Consider the following 18,049-nt stretch of genomic DNA (forward strand, 5'->3'; position numbering starts at 1 on the left):
GATTTAGTTAGGATTTTATAAAATGATGCATGTAAATAAAAAGCTAACAGTATTCCATTGAGCTGGCGTGGGTGAAAAAATATTATCTCCTTTAATACCACAAAATATTAATTATTTTATTAACATTTTATAAATACTGTAGGTACTTTCACATTTTTATGACTTATTTCAGTATAGCAATACAAACTGGTACCATAACCTTTTTATGTCATATATATTTGAAGTAAGCTACTAAGAATACTTATTTTTTATTTTTATGTGGTACTGAAACATCCAATTATGTTTTTCTGAACAGATTATTCCTGGTAAAAAATATGCAGCCAGAATTGCCCCTAACCACCTAAATGTTTATATTAATCTGGCCAATCTGATCAGAGCAAATGAGTCCCGGCTGGAAGAAGCAGATCAGCTGTACCGGCAAGCAATAAGCATGAGACCCGACTTCAAGCAGGCTTATATTAGCAGGTATTTGTAGTTCACTTTTAAGTTGTGTTACAGAGAATTGAAGCTGTATCTGCATGTACATTTTGACTGTCTGAACTAAATTGCCTTTTTTTTTCTTTTAGTAATCTTATTTGGCGACCAAGAACATAGAAACATACCCTAGTTTAGACTTACAATCAAATTTAATTGATTTGATTTGAAATTGACTGTCACTTGTAGTAGCAAACTAAGGTTTTATATGGAAGAAAGAGTAGAAGCTTCTTGTTAGTTTCATTTACTTCTTATTGTCACATTCTTTTTTACTTAAAGCACTTGAAACTTGTATTTTCTAATAATTACTTCTAATATCCAACTCTCAAGAGCTTTCTTAAATACTGACAACTGATTGGTTATTATGCCTTTTATTTATCACAAAGAAACTTTTTAGTTGTCAGTACAAAAACTTTTGGCCGCACATGTTAGAGAGAACTTAATATATTTTACCATGTAAGGATTATCATTTGTATTATACTTGAGTAAAATTGTATATTAAACTCTGCTTCATCCGCTGGCCCAGAAACCTAATCATAATTTTTAACATTGTTCTTATGGGGAAAATGCATTCAGAATTTCATTAGTTTTTGAAATAAAATCTGTTCATAAGTTGGGAGGCTGTCTTTGTTCAGTTTTATCCAGTAGTTGTTGAAATTAGCTAAGTTTAGTGGGGTTGCATATATAAATAAAATCTGTCATGTGTTAATCTATGAAGAATTATTCAACAATCTGCATTAAAAAATAACATCTTGGACAGATGCTCTTTCCAGAAGTTGCTTTAATTGAGAATATTAGTCATTCATTTGATTTCATTCCTATGCTTATACTTAAAGGAAATAATGGTATCATAATAAAAGTATTCTCATATTACTGCCTAAATTTATTTGCACATATGTGCTTAAACAAAATGACTTTTTAAAGCTCTAACAGATAATAGATCCGTATTAGAAGGATTTGTAAAATGGTTTTCAAACTGTGATCTTCCGTTCCACATGTGTTCCTCAAAGATACCTGCAGGTGGCACTAGTGCCCTCCTACCCTGCCTACTAGTCAGCTTTTTTAAAAACTCTTTTTTTGTTGTTTTGGGGAGTTTTTTCTTTCGTTTTAATGAATGACCATTTTATAAGAATACATTGTAGAATACTAAATTAATATAAGAAGGGGCAAAATTTTCATTCTGCTCTTTATAAACAAGACTTCTAACATAGATTTGAATACTGGAATTTCCCCATCACTACCATATTTTTTTTCCTTCTTCAAATGCTATTACTTGGTCCCCTGAAAACTTAATCTCCAGTTCTTTTCGCTGCCAATTTTATGATGTAGTCTGGTCTGCCTTCTTTCAAGATACAATTAAAGAATATATTTTCTCTGTTCCCCTTTCTTGGATACCTCCCTGCATCTTACCCTTTAAAGTCAGGTATGCTGTTTCTTTCTTTAATTATACTTGAGAACCTAACAAACCAAATTTGCTAAACTAATGAGTTCAGGTTTGAGGACATTTTCAGATATTTTTGGTAGAAAACTTTAAAAGCCTGGGTTAAAAGGAAAAAGGAAAGCTGTGAATATGTGGAAAAAGTTGAAACTTACAAAAAATAGTATCTACACATTGACATGGTAATGTTGTAAGTAAAGCTTGTGTTTGATTTTTCCACAGAGGAGAATTGCTTTTAAAAATGAATAAACCTCTTAAGGCAAAAGAAGCATATCTTAAAGCACTAGAGCTGGACAGAAATAATGCAGATCTTTGGTACAACTTGGCGATTGTTCATATTGAACTTAAAGAACCAAATGAAGCCCTAAAAAATTTTAATCGTGCTTTAGAATTAAATCCAAAGCATAAGCTAGCATTATTCAATTCTGCTATATTAATGCAAGAATCAGGTATGTGTTCTTAAAATAGTTCTATATTTAAACACATTGTAGTTTGAAGTATAATGAAATCTGAACTTAAATTACATTATGAGTAGCAAACGTTTTATGAATAGTTTATATCAAAACTGCAGATAAATATAAGAATATTTAAAATACTTGAGGTAAAGTTTTCAAGTAATATGCCTTAACACAATTATTAGTTCTTTGGGTATACATTAAGACTTAATATTCAAGCAGTCTATTAAGCAGTGCCTTTTTAATCTATTTTGTCAATTTTATGCACAGAAATATATAATTTCTTACCCCTAAATATACCATCCAAATAATCAGAACTTGCAAAAATTCTTATATAATTATTTCTAGGGAGACAAGCATTATATTTCTATTTATTTTAGAAAAAAAACAGAACAATGTATTTTACCTTGATTTGTAAGAGCAAGTACTTTTGGTATCATTTTATATCTAGTTTTATTTTCTGACGTATTATTGTAATTTACTATTTTTTGTAATTTAACAAAACTAAATCATTCATGACAGTAAATTAGGATCTTTGATACATGGGTATTTTAGTAGTACAACAAAAGGCAGTATTTATAATTTATAATCTTAATTTTTAATTTGGAAAAAATTTGTACATTTAGATTTTTATAGTTAAATCTTAGATACTTTTTAAAAACTTTTACAAAAAATGAAAGAATCATAAAATCATAGTATTTGAGTTAAAGAGGGTATTTGAATTTACTTTTGCCATTGTTCTATTTAGTATATAGAGTAAGGACCAAATAGATCTCATAACTACCCCAAATGTCATATGGCTAGTTTAGTAAAACTAGTTCAAGATAAGAACTTAAGCTGACTGATTTATTTTACAATGTTTTTTATTCATCTTACTGTCAAAAGTATAGAGGGAGATATTTATGCCTGGTATTCAAAACATAAATTTAGAGAAAAGCTAATGTTTTTGTAAAGTTAGCTAACCTTGGCAATCATGAAAAATGCCCAGTATTCAACACAAGATTGCACCCTAAGATTTGTAGTTGTGGAACTTGAAGTTTTTCTATTTATTTGCAATAGAAATTATCTCAAATATTTGCATCCTAATTTATATTTAAATTTATAAGCTTTATATTTAATGGTATATTTTTACCTTTGAAAATCTTGAAAAAATTGAAGTAATTAAAAATCTGATTTTGTAAGACTGAAACATTCTGTTTATCCAGTAGTAGTTACTATTTGCTGAGCTGTTTTACATATATCCCATGTAATGCCTAGAAAATTCAGCAGGCTAACCCAGAGAAGTTATTTGTTTAATGTATAAAGTCATAGTGTTAATAGAGTCAAGATTAGAATACATGTCATTTTTGGCAAATCCCAGGCCTCTTCCCCCTAATTGTGTTTTCTTCCTCTGCTACTACCAGTTAGATTCTTAACTAAGGAGGTATGTCATCCCTTCTGATTTTTGAGGCACTCTTTCTGCTTTAAAGGAAAAGAAATAGGCTATCATTTCAGTGTTTCAAACACAACTGTCTTTCCTGTGAAAACTTTGGGTTTTTTTTCATTCCACTTTTTGATGTAGGTACAGAAATTAGTTGTTTTGATGCTGTCTTTTTGTAATCTTAACTAGATAAATACTGAAAGTGGCTTTTATTCCTCAGGCTTATTAATTCATTTGTTAACAATATGTATTTTTTTTTTTTTAATTATTCTTAGGTGAGGTTAAACTTAGACCTGAAGCTAGAAAACGCCTTCTTAGCTACATAAATGAAGAGCCACAAGATGCTAATGGTTATTTCAATTTGGGAATGCTTGCCATGGATGACAAAAAGGACAGTGAAGCAGAGATGTGGATGAAGAAAGCCATAAAATTACAAGCCGATTTTAGAAGTGCTTTGTTTAATCTGGCTCTCCTGTATTCTCAGACTGCAAAGGAATTAATGGCTTTGCCAATTTTGGAAGAGTTACTCAGATACTATCCTGACCATATCAAGGGTCTCATTTTAAAGGGAGACATTCTGATGAATCAAAAGAAAGATATACTTGGAGCAAAAAAATGTTTTGAAAAAATTTTGGAGATGGATCCAAACAATGTGCAAGGAAAACACAATCTTTGTGTTGTTTATTTTGAAGAGAAGGACTTACTAAAAGCTGAAAGATGCCTGGTTGAAACATTGGCATTAGCACCACATGAAGAATATATTCAACGCCATTTGAATATAGTCAGGGATAAAATATCCTCATCTAGTTTTGCAGAACAGCCAGTATCCCCAGCTGGTAAGACTTCAGGTTTAGAAGGAGACAAAATTCCAACTGAAAATGTAAAAGAAGTAAGAAGTGAACCCAGACCTACACAGATCATAAAACCAAGTGATAATAAAAGTCAGTCTAAGTCCAACAAACTATTAGGAAAAAGTACAGACAAAGAGACACCCCATAAAACAACAAAAGAAATCAAAGAAATTGAGAAAAAAAGAGTTGCTGCTTTAAAAAGACTAGAAGAGATTGAACGTATTTTAAATGGTGAATAGCATTATTTATCATGTGACAATGTCTTCAAAGAACTTCAGTCTATCTTATGTGATTGTTTATACTGGGAGCTTTGAAAAAACAACAAGTGTACATGTGACAGTCTATCATGAGCTGCCTCTACATAGGATCAAAATACGATTTTCATTAAATACCTGTGTTACCCCAGGGTATGTATTGTATAAGATATGACAGTAGTTTTGGCAAATATAGCAGAAATACTAAATTACAGTTGGCAAATTTGTATCTTTTATGTAGAAGAATCTACCTGCAGAGTAATCTTGACTACTCTCAAAAATAATCTAAAGCCTGAATGATAAACCCTTGGGGGCAGATTCAACATATGCTAGTTTATTCTATGAATTTGCGTTTATTAGTTGACTTCATTACCTTCTGTTACCTTTGGAATCTGACTATGGATTGAAAACACTTAATGAACACATTCTTTTTTCTTTGGTAACTTCTGTTTAACAAAGGAACTTGGCACCACAAAAGAATACTGGCTTCTTTTAGGTTATGTTCTTTGGTTGATTTTTAGAAGGACTGCCAGGTAAAACTTTTTAAAATAAGTCCTATGACATGTTAGTTTAAGAATGTATTTTTCATAATTGTGTGCTTGTCCTTAACTTTACTCTGAAATGCAATTTTTAATCAGGTAAAGTTTTAAATACACACATTTCTAATGGTGCTCATATATACTGTATTTTTATTTTTTTACATACTGAGAGTTTCACAGCATGAACCCCACATAAATCATAGCTATCTTTGATTTTTTACTCCCCAAACTGTTCAGGTTTATTAGAGTCTAGTCAGATTGAAAAAGTTCCAATAATTATAACTTCATTTAAACTTTTGAGTTAAAACATAGTAAGATTCTCTTTCATCTTAGTGTTCTCTCTCTAGTGTTATTTGAATTTTAATTGTTCCAAAAACATACTTAATCATTCTTAGATACTTTAAGCAACTAAATTGAGTTCTTTATTTAACTGAAGGCAAAACAATGTGACAAAGTTTTATTTTTAAACACTAAGTTCTTGATATCTTCCTATGGTGTATATTTTTATTAAATATTTATTTTGACTACTGAGCTTTCATAAAAAATTTAAAGCTGTTTTAATTCCATCAACTATGGAAAACAAATTGCTGTTGCATTTTCCTATAAATGCATATATTACAGTTTAACCAAAATTTCATCGTCTTTGGCATATTTTCCAGCTATAAAAGGTAGTTAGCCTCATATAGGATTAATAGTTAATTTTAGCAAATTTAAACCTGAAAACTGTTAGGTTGAAGAGTAGATATAAATCAAATTTATTAATTTATATCTGATTTTTTGAGTTAAAATACATTTCAAATGAGTTTTACAGTATCGAATAAAGTTGGTTTTAATTTAAAATGTTAAAGCTCAAGCTATCATCCTGAGATAGTAACTGATTTCTAATTATGTAGAATTTAAAAAACTGTATTTCTGTTCCTCTGAGATAACTAAATTGTTTCAAAAATCATTACTGTAAGTTTTTATAAAGAAATATTTTCTAAATAGGTCACAAGAAACATAGTCTACATTAAAGACCCACTCTTACTAGCTTCCCTGAGGTTGTGTCATAGATTATTTTTTAGGCAATTTAAATCAAGCACTGACACCAATCATAGTTCATTTTTGATTTAGGAGATTCTATTCAGGATTTAAAGCAATACCCAGTTTCAGTTTTTAAATTATGGATTTGTGACTCCAGGTATAAGATGGAGAATACCTCATATACTATGACTTGAAAAACAAAATCTATGTTAATCTTATGTTCTCTCCACGTATCTTGAGAAAAAGTTTCTGAGTTTGATCTCTTCTGTTATAGTATCAAACAAAGATAATTCAGAAAAGTAAAGAGAATCTTTCATGACAGCAGATTATAATAAGAGCTTTGAGTAATATTTTAATAAAATTGTATAACTATTGAAAAGTTAAAAAATATATTGTTATCCAATGATTTTTGTAGAAAAAAAGAATTTCCTCCTTATTTGCACTTAGAACAATGCCTATCATGTAGGAAGTGCTCATGTATTTGAGTTTTAAATAATTTATTTAAGTCAAATCCACCCTGAATAATTAATGATTTTTCCAAATTAATGTTTCAACCCTCACTTCATGTTAGAATCATCTGGAGGGCTCTTAAATATGAATCCAACCCCACAACAATTTAATCTGAATTTCTTAGGTAGGGGGCCATGCTTCTATTTTTCTTAAAGTTCTCAGGTTCTAATTTGTAGTCAGGGTTAATGACCACTGCTCAAAATTAGTTCAGGAAATTCTAAATTAGTTCAAGAAAATCCTCTTTATCTCTTCTGTGTTAACTTTTTAATTTAGTAACATAACCCGGTTAAGTTTTGATGTTTTAATAATTATGCTCTTCTGATAACTAGTATTTATTTCATCTTAAGTACCGTCAAGCTTGCTTATGTGTAAGGTGATTATTCTCTTTAAACTCATAGTAGAAATTTTATTGAAGCTGTTCAAGTGAAAAAAGGTAATAGATTTTTTCCCACCTCTTTGGAACTGCCTTTATGGGGATATGGATGGTTAGGGGCATTTTAGTCCAGTTCACTAACCTATGGTTCATAGTTGTAGGCATCTGTATGTTTGGAAAAGAAAGCTTATCATAGGTCTGTGTGCTGGTAAAGCGATGTAGTTTTAGTTCTCACTGTTTTACAAAAGAATATATTCCCCCAGGAGTTCTAGGAAAGCTTTGACAATCCCAAAGGGGCAGTTATGTTACTTTTTCACTGCCTCTCAGAAGAAAGAATTACATTTTTCTCCTATTGCTCCTATGGTATTTCCTTGTTAACATTCAGAATTGGGAGGTTTATCTTGTAACTATACCAGTAAGTGATTTCATGAAGCTCATGACTTGGAGGATAAAACAAATATGTTTGCAATTTTGTGTTTACGTTTATGTAAATATTTAGTATGTGAATTACACAATTCTAATAAAACCTCATGCGTTTTCATTATATCTAATTTGAGCTCTCAACTTCATGTTGCAGAATACTTCTTTGAAGATGCTTTAATGAGAACTATTATGAAAATATATAGATTTGTATGTCAGTTTCTACTTCAGAAATCCATATATTTGTCATATTTATTTTTTTAAAAACTTCCTAATTGTTTGCATGACTAAATGATATTTAAAATGAACCCCCCAAAATATCTGGTACCTTTGTCCAAAATTTTGTCTCTTGGAAGCTATCAGCCATCCATGTTAAGGGTTTATAAGAAAATAGTTTAATATTATATGCATTTTATATTATGGTGGTGTCTGTGTGTACCATATTTCTAAATATTCAGTATAAAATGCTTTTTAAAACCTTCACCTGAATTGCCTTTTAGTGTTCAAATGAGAAGTACAGTAGTGTATCAACAGATTTCTGCCCCACAAAGACAGAAGAGCTGGTGGGTAGTTTTTATTAGCAGTGATATGAGAAAGATGTGTTAAATTGCTCTAAGAACAGTGATACATTTTCAACCCTTAGTGACAGAAACTAAAGAAAATGAGACAAATTCAAATATGGAATTTTATACACATAAGTAGAAGTCAGTGTGGTGAAATAATTAGGAGTCTGAGTTATGGATCTGCCTGGATTCAAATCTTGGTACCACCCTTACTAATATAACTTAAAGGAATGTTTAACCTATATGTCCTTGGTTTACATTTATATAGGTTTAATATGTATATATCCTATTGTATAAACTGGCAGGTATTTTTGTAACTATAAATAATGCATGCTTAGCCATGTACATTGTAAATAGTCTTTACCAAACACGTTTGATAAGGACCATAATTAACATCACGTAGTAAATTGTGTTAAAGAAAAGCCATGATTTATTTGATGTAATTGGCTTAATTTTTTTTTCACGTAGTATCAACATGAATCTGTTTACAGCTGTAACCAACCAGTAGTACTGATCTATCCATCCAGTGTTGTCTTTATTTTATTTGATTGTGGCTTGATAATATTTTATTAGATTGGGAAAACTAAAGAAACAGAATGGTTTTAGTTTTGCTAAAGACTGGCCTTATTAATGAACAGCTTTCCTAACAAGTGATTATTGACTTTTAGCGGGTGTTAACGTCTGTTTCATAACATGGCAGTATGTTTATATGTCAGAAGTTTTATGACATTTCTAAGTTGATTTGTTGAAATAAATTCAGCAAGTGGAAAAATCTATATATTTATATTAAAAATATTAATATATTTAAATTGTTTAGGATAGTTCTTGGTATAGTAAATGATAGATGTTAATCATTAATGTAATCATAAGGCTTAGGTATGTAGTAAATAATAGATGTTAATCATTAATGTAATCACAAGGCTTAGGCTTGCATTTGATACATACGATTTGCTTTATGTGTTAGCAGAGACAATGTTAATGATGGTCATATAGCAAACAGATTATTAGATAATTTAATGCTGGTTCCTTAGCCAGCTAAGGAACTTGTTCTTTTGCTGTTCACTGCTTTTAGGAAGGTAGCATAAGATAAAATCTTTTCTAAAAGTCTCTGAAGACTTAATCTCAGGCAAATTCATGTTCTTTGGAACCCACTTTATTCAAAGTAACATTTCTGTGACTCTGCCAATGGATAGCATAATTCCCATCAAGTCGTGTTTTTATTGTATAGGAACCTGATGCCTTCAGTTTTTACCTTAAGCAAAATACTTCTCACCAAACCATTCTAGTTTTCCCTTTCTTAAAGACTTTAGTGGTTAAACTCCATTGTCCTTATTCCTTCCTTCCCCCATGGATTTAGTTTCTGATATTAGGAAAGTCATCTGATTAATCCATGTTAAACTACAAATGATAGGTCTTGTTAGTCATCTTAACAGTTAAATCAAGTGAACTTCTTTCTTTATAAAGTTGCAGGCAATACAGTGGGAGTTATTTGAGGGATATGGAGTTTCTCCACCATTCTGCCTATCTAAGCAAGGAATTGCGAAAGACCACAGAAAATCTTTGTAACTGCAAGAAGGCCACTTGTGACCAGAATCCTGTTTTTGATGGGCACTGGCAGGCCAGGTAACTGCCTTTTGGGAGTGGAATCAGAGTAATCAAACTGTCAGCAGAATTGGACTTAAGCTCAGTAGTGACATCTGTAAAACTAATTCCTGAGTAGTGAATATACAGATCTTACTTGATTTACGATGGGGTTACATACCAATAAACCCATTGAAGTTGAAAATATTGTAAGTTGAAAATGTTCTTAATGCATCTAACTTCGTGAACATCATAGCTTAGCCTATGTTAAATGTTCTCAGAACAATTACATTAGCCACAATTGGGCAAAATCATCAGACACAAAGCCTGTTTTATAATAAAGTGTTGAATGTCTCATGTAATTATTGAATACTGTACTGAAAGTGAAAAACAATGGTTGTATGGGTATAGAACAGTTGTCAGTGTATTGATTATCTCATGGCTGGCTGATCCTGCCCACCGCTGATTAGAGATTATCATACTGCGTATCACTAGCCCAGGACAGGATCAAAATTCAAACTGAAATACAGTTTCTACTGAATGTATATCTCTTACACCATCATAAAGGCAAAAAATCATAAGTCAAACCATTGTAAATTGGGAACCTTTTGTAGTGTGTACATTTTTAATACATGATCTCTTTATATGACACCGCAATTTCCCTTGGTGATGGATCTGCAGTGTCATTGGCAAGCTTTTTAATTTATACCTGTACCTTAAATACCAATGTTCTCTCTTCTACCCTTCTTATTTCCCTGTTTCCTTTGAGCAGTGGTTTCAGCTTTATAGGATTCCAAACCTCCAGCCTAGAGTTTCTCTAAACTTGAGGACCATGAACCCAGTGATCTATTAAACATCACATCCAGAGGTGTTCATTCCTCCCATCCTTTCTTCCAAACCCCATGCCTATTGGATAAGTTTAAGAAAGAGAAACTAAAAGAAAAAGAAAGTATATCCAGTTTAGCAGGGAAGGAGGAGGTAGGGGAGAAACCAAAAGAACATGAGAGCTTACTAATGGTTTATTTACTCAAAAACGGTGGCAAAGTTTAAGACATCATTAAACATGATTATGGGGCTTAGGTTAAAAACAAATACTACAAATATACGAAAAATGTGTAACTTTTAATCCATCAGAAGAAAACTCACCGTAGCCCAATGGAATTTAGTAATGGGGCCAGGGCAAATGAAAGTGCAGTACAAAAAAAGATGCTAAGATATAAAGGACTAATGTAGCAGTAATTCAAATGAATGTAAAATAAGTTAAACCTAACAAAAAATAAGCTGTTAGAGTTCTCTTTTGTTTTCATTATATTCAACTAAGTTTTATATAATTACATTGAATTATAAATACAAGGTCCAACAACATGTTGTCCCTGAAACGCTTTTATATAGAAGCAAAAGTATGAGAAAAAGCCTACCAGTAAATATGAACCAAAGCAAGCCAGGGTAACAATTTTAATACATGACAAAACAAAATTCAAGGCCAAAAGAGAAGAGAAAATGAATGATGCATACTAGTAAAAGGAACAATGTAACAAGACATGTCCATCATAAACACATACATCAACAATATAATCTAAAAATAAGCAACAGCGAGTAATAGTACAGGGAAATAAATCAGAAATTGTAACTAGAGATTTTAAGGAGTAATAGTTCAGGGAAATCAGAAATTGTAACTAGAGATTCTAACAAAATCCTCTGAGAAACTAAGGGGTCAAGCAGAGAAAAAAATAAGTGGATAAAGATCTAAATAACCTTGACCTATTAAATTTATATAGAATTTCACTTGACACAATATGCATTATTTCCTAGCACATAAGGAATCTTTACAAAACCACACTATGTATCAGACCATAAAGGAAACCTCAGTAAATTCCAAGACTGTGCTCTTTGATCGTAATGCAAATGTTCACAGTAGCTTTATTAATGTTAACAAAACTGGAAACAGCCCAAATGCTCATCAGATAAATGGATAAACAAAGTGCAATCTATTCAAATGAAACACTCTTCAGCAATTTAAAAAAAAAAATTGTATCTCTGAGCAAAAAGAAGCCATATACAAGAGTACGTCATATATGATTTCATTTATATGCAATTCCAGAGCGGACTATTTGTAAATTTCTAGTACTAAAGTATGGGTCAGGAGCGAAGGAAGCCAAAGGAATTTTTTAGGGTGATACAAATATTCATGACCCAGCAATTCTACTCTGAGGTGTACTGACAAAAATATACCTACACATGCTCTACAAGATACAAGAATAATCTTGGGATTAACTGTGCAAGCTCCAACCTTGAAATAACCAAAATACTCATGAAAAACAGACAAGATATTTATGATGTAGTCATAAAAATGAAATGCTATGAATATAATGAATATGCATGAATCACGGCTACATGAAGCAGCATGGATGGGTCTCGCAAATATAATACTGGATAAAGCCAAACACAAAAGATACTACTATTACAATTCTATTAATATGAAACTCAAAACTGGCACAGTGAATTTGTGTTGTTACAAGTCAGAATAGTGGTTCTCTTAGGAAGGGAAATAGAATGTTTATTGGAAAGGAATGTGAGGTGGGCATTGATGTTCTGGTGTTCTGCTTCTTGGTCTGAGGGATATTTGCACAGATATGTTCAATTTTTGGCAATTCATGATACATGCTTTTTTCCAGATGTATAATAAACCTCAAAAAGAAGTGTAATATTAAAAGATGTGTTAAGAATATGGAAAAATACAATAAAAATTTAGGTGAACCATTTATAAAAGAATTCTACAATCAGTTTAGTAATATCAAATACAGAGAATGACTGGAAGAATGTACCATAGAATATTTTTAAAACAGTTTTATTGAGATAATTGACATACAGTGAACTGTTCATATCTAAAGTGTACAATTGGTTACATTTGACACTTATATACACCTGTGAAACCATCACCATAATCATGATAGTGAACATATACACTTCTCAAAGTTTCTCACGCCCTGAGTAGTCCCTCCAGTCCCTCTATTCCTTTCCAGCCCTGTCCCTAAAACAATTGATCTGCTTTATGCCTCTGTAGATTAGTTTACCTTTTCTACAGTTATATATAAGGGCATCATACATTATTTGTCTGGCTTTCCACTCTTGCAATGGACTGAATGTTTGTGCCCCACCTACAAATTCATATGTTGAAGTCTGAACCCCTAATATAATCAGAGATGGAGCACTTGGGAGGTAATTAGGTTTAGATAAGTTCATAACAGTGGGGATGGGATGGGATTAGTGTTTTTATAAGAAGAGGAAGAGAGATCAGAGTTCTGTCTTCCCACTTGATAAGAACACAGCAAGACGGCAGCCATCTGCATGGCAAGGAGAGAGTTTTCACTGGGTGTGAGTACCTGCTGGCTCTTTGTTGTCAGCCTCCAGAACTATCAGCAATAAATATCTGTTGTTTAAGCCACCCAGTCTGTGGCATTTTGTTATAGCAACCCAAGCTAAGACACACTCAAAAAAAAATTTTAGACGCATTCATCAATAGTTTATTACCAAGTAATATTCCATTATATGGATATGCTATAGTCTTTATCCATTCATCAGTCGACTGGTCCAGTGGTTTTTATTTTCTCCTGTAGGCATTATATATTTTTCAAATACAAATTTAAAAAAAAAGTTTTAATTCTGTTATTTACACATTTTCTGACTGTCGATATTCAGTGTCCTCCACTTCTGCAAATGGCCATTTGGGGATTTAGTCCTTCCTCATAATAAGCCCATGTGTTTTTGGAGGTGTGGAGGCCAGAGCATATGACTCAGACTTGTCATTAAGCACTTGGTATTAATCCATCTACTATGATTCATTTAGGAATGAGAATGTAACCAGATCAAAGCCAATGAAATGACCCTTGATTTTGCTAACACTTCAATGACTTTAGAGAAAATGTGAGTTTAAAATTGTGACAACCATCTCACCATATGGAGAGATCTTATGTGAGAATACAGCCAGGACAAAGTAGTTGAATATAGAGACAAAAAGGTCACAGTGGATATTGTTAGAAACCTGGTCTAACTACATTTGGAAAGGCAATAAAGTAAACCAAAGTGGAAGAATCTTGAGCCATATTTGGTTGTGCCAGCTTTTGAGCAGGAACTATACTGTGTATGTTGTCTGGCCAAGCTCATGAGGTCCCATGGTGGGCAGTGCAGGTCTCTCAATCCCAGACTTGAAAAGAATTTTAATTAAGCATAAGCAAAATAACTGGTTAAATTGTCCACTCTGTGTCTTGTGCTGAACAAGACTACAGGACAAGGGAACTTGTTTTGAAAAATTCAGCAAAATAGAGTCATTAGTAATGTCAAACCAGAACGAGGAAGTTTTAAGCTGGATCTGTTCCATCTGAAAACAAATCAGAGAATATTGTTTTGTATGATGGTCCTTTACCTGCAGTCTGAAATCTGATATAACTGCAAGTATATTGACAGGGTTGGAAAAGCCAAGTTCTCTGCCCCAGGCTACTGTTGACTCAAGCAAAATCAGAGGTGGGACAACTTAGCAAGAATGGTAGTTGAGAAGAGATTCTAGTATCTCCGACTTCTCACACATATTTCCATTTAAGCAGTCATGGCCCAAGAAGGGGATAAATTACTCCCATTGGAAATATGCAGTCCAGGGGCACAGATACAAAACAAAACACATTCAGCCCAGGCCTAATGTCATTAGCAGTGCATTGTGGCTGTATTAGTTTCTTAGGGCTGCTATAACAGAGTACCAACTTGCACCAAAATACAAACTTGGATGGCTTAAAACAGAAATTTATTGTTTCACACTTCTGGAGGCTAAAGTCTAAAATCAAGGTGTTAGCAGTGTTGGTTCCTTCTGGAGGCATTGAAGGAGAATCTGTTCCATGACTTCTTCATAGCTTCTGACTATTGTCAACAATTCTTACATTCTTTGGTTTGTATATGTATCACTTGAATCTGCCTCCATTCACATGGTATTCTCTCTGTGTCTATGTGTCTTCCTTTAAGGGCACCAGTAATACTGGATTTAGGGCCCACTCTAGTATGATCCCATCTTAACTAATTATATCTGCAATGACCCTGGTTGCAGATAAGGTCACATTCTGAGGTACCAAGAGTTAGGACTTCAACATATTTTTTAGGAGCACATAATTAAAGCCAAATAGTGGTCATAGTCAATTTCTAGAAGACAGGAAATTGAAGGGTGATTTTCAGATTTAAACACTGATTCTTCATATCTCTCTTTGTTTACTACCCCATGCTATAGAGTGAATGAAAATAGATTAAAATTATATCAAGAGTTTAAATAAATTTTACTATTAGAGAAATCTCATTCTTTACAAACAAGAGGCTAGGGTTGTCTCAAACCTGAAAATCATCCTCAGGCTCCAGAACTTGAGGTTAAACAAAGAACACTGATAAAGAATTACGTTACTCATCTCAGTTATGGTCATGGAAAACAATTGTGTTAACTCACTAGATTGAATTATCAAAACACACCCACTAAAATCATAGATCTCACTTTACATCAAACTTTATTAATATTTCAAAGGTTACACCAGATACAGGCAAAATCTGTAAATGTCAGGTTTTTCTACAGTAAGAAAAATAGATGGATCAGAAATATCCTTTATTGTAGTCAGGGAATCCCTATGTGCAAGAAGATCTGGTGGACATCATTCTTTCCCCCCATTATCCCCACTAGTAAGTGGTTTATTAACCTGTCATTAATCATTTCCTTCTCAACAATGCAATAAAGATCCTTCTAGAGAGCACAGGACAACTAGATTTGTTGACCAAGGAACCACATTTCACTACTGAGTTGAAGGGTCTTTGCCTTCTCTATGTGCAAGATATGATGAGTTATGTAGCAGCAACTGCTGTATGTTGTATCTCTTCCCCAATGTCAGATTAGCAAGGAAAGGTGTATTGGATGTTTTGGTATTCATTAAACGTATTATATAGCATTAGTTCTGTGGGCTGAGAGGAGTTAGAGATGGGTCTGAAAAGACTGTGCACTGAGAAGATATTTTGTACTTAACAGATATATGCAGTAAGTGAATGGGACTTGTTACTGCTTTGGGAAAGGTGAGGATATTGTGTTTTCTGTGGGACATAGCATAAGTTTTTTTATGTAGATAGAGATATTTTAAAAGATGATTGGATGAAAAGATGGGGTAGACAAATAAGTGAACATTTATTTCCTCGGTTGTCTATTTGCTGTCAAACATCAAGTCACCCTATTTCTGGTACCACCATTTGGAGATTCATTCAGGGATGTTCTACTGGATAGGAACTGAGAGAAATAAACATATTCCATCCCCTTGGATATGGCCATATGTAGCCAAGTTCAGGAGTTTGTGTGTGACATAATAAAAATTAGTAACATGCTGGAACTTCCCAAAATCTCTCATTCTTTTTCCATTAGATTTGTTTGAGGAACAATCCAAGTCTAGAGTTAGAACAGCTAGCTCAAACATAGATGACACATAGTGTTACATTATTTTCAGGTGTACAACATAGTGATTCAACAACTCTCTACATTATCCTATGTCCACCACAAGTGTAGTTACCATGTGTCACACTATACAATATCAGTACAGTACCATTGACTACATTTCCTATGCTGTACCTGTACATTTATCCCTGTGACTTATTCTTTCCATAATTGGAAGCCTAAATTTCCCATTCCGCTTTACCCATCAAATAATTGATTTTTCAGATACATGAAGCAATTACTTTCCCTTTGTTCTTAAACCCTTCTTAATCCCTTTTAGATTGGGCTTCCTGTCACATGAAATTATTAAAAAATCTGATACATAATTTTTAAGCATTTAAATTTTCAATGCTTCATAATCCAAGAAAAAATTTTTTCAAAGCAACGTTTTTCTCTGGAGTCAGTCTGACATTAATGAAAGACAGATTGGAACTGATAAAATTGCACAACAGTGGGGACAATGAGGAATTTTTTTTCACATTTTCTGGATTTTGTATCCTTTTGAAAATTTTGCAAGAAGTAAGTCTGACTAATGTGCTTTTAAAACTCCTACATTATCCTTCTGGCTTAGCTCCTACCTCTCTGGTTCTCAACTGTTTCACTTCCTGTCAGCCAGTCTTCTTACTGAGCTCCCACTTCAAGGCCCTTGTACTTCTCATTCTTTGTCTAGAACACTTTTTTCTTCTTTCTCCTTCTTTCTCCTTCTTTCTTCCTTCTTCTTTCTCCTCCTTCTCCTCCTCCTCCTCCTTCTTCTTCTTCCTAGTTTATTTTTTAAAGTTTATTTAATTTAAATTCTAGTTAGTTGATGTACAGTGTAGTCTTGGCTTTAGGAGTAGAACCCAGTGATTCATTTCTTACATATGATACCCAGTTCTCATCCTGAAAAAGTGCCCTCCTTAATGCCCATCACCCATTTAACCCTAACTACCTCTCCTCCAACAACCTTCAGTTTGTCCTCTGTATTTAAGAGTCTCTTATGGTTTGCCTCCTTCTCTGTTTTTATCTTATTTTTCCATCCCTTCCCCTATCTATGTTTATCTGTTGAGTTTTTCAAATTTCCACATATGAATGAAATTGTATGATATCTTTCTCTGACTGACTTATATCGCTTAGCATAATACCCTCCAGTTCCATCCACATTGTTGCAAATGGCAAGCTTTCATTCTGTTTGATCACCAATATTCCATTGTATGTATGTATGTATGTATGTATGTATGTATGTACATACGTGTGTGTGTGTGTGTGTGTGTGTGTGTATATATATATATATATATATATATATATATATATATATATATCACATCTTCTTTATTCATCAGTCAATGGACATTTGGGCTCTTTTCATAATTGGGCTATTGTTGATAGTGCTGCTATAAACATCGGGTGCATGTGCCCCTTTGAATCAGCATTTTTGTAGCTTTTGAATAAATTCCTAGTGCAATTGCTGGGTCATAGAACACTCCTCTTTCAGGTAGCCATATGGGTTCCTAAATCCTTTAGATTTCTTCTCAAAATTGAACACTAAATGCAATGAGAAAGAAAGCATAAGGGTAAAGAGCTCAGAAAAAGGTAACAATTGATTATATCTCAGAACATTGATAATAGAAAAACCAATCCTGGAAAGAGAATTATTAAAAATTTTAAAGAGC

At 32.8% G+C, this 18,049-nt stretch overlaps 1 protein-coding gene across 2 annotated transcripts in view; it reads left to right on the forward strand.

Annotated features, from left to right (window-relative positions):
- The window catches only part of TMTC3 (transmembrane O-mannosyltransferase targeting cadherins 3), a 60,390-nt gene extending 50,284 nt beyond the window's left edge, over positions 1–10,106 (forward strand). The window contains exons 12-15 of one of the 2 annotated variants that reach the window (XR_006959795.1): positions 296–465; positions 2,135–2,361; positions 4,063–5,045; positions 9,785–10,106. Coding sequence is in view for 1 of the 2 variants with exons in the window: in XM_047066029.1 (XP_046921985.1) it covers positions 296–465; positions 2,135–2,361; positions 4,063–4,877 (1,212 nt within the window). In the remaining variant the exon portion in view is untranslated. Of the gene's footprint in view, positions 1–295; positions 466–2,134; positions 2,362–4,062 lie in introns of both variants that reach the window. The other variant, XM_047066029.1, reaches the window with a different exon arrangement.
- The last annotated feature ends 7,943 nt before the right edge of the window (positions 10,107–18,049 follow it).

Source organism: Lynx rufus, unplaced genomic scaffold (assembly GCF_022079265.1).
Source record: "Lynx rufus isolate CCGP_SWC_20201006 ecotype Redwood Valley unplaced genomic scaffold, mLynRuf1.p SCAF_7, whole genome shotgun sequence".
NCBI classification, from domain to species: Eukaryota; Metazoa; Chordata; class Mammalia; order Carnivora; family Felidae; genus Lynx; species Lynx rufus.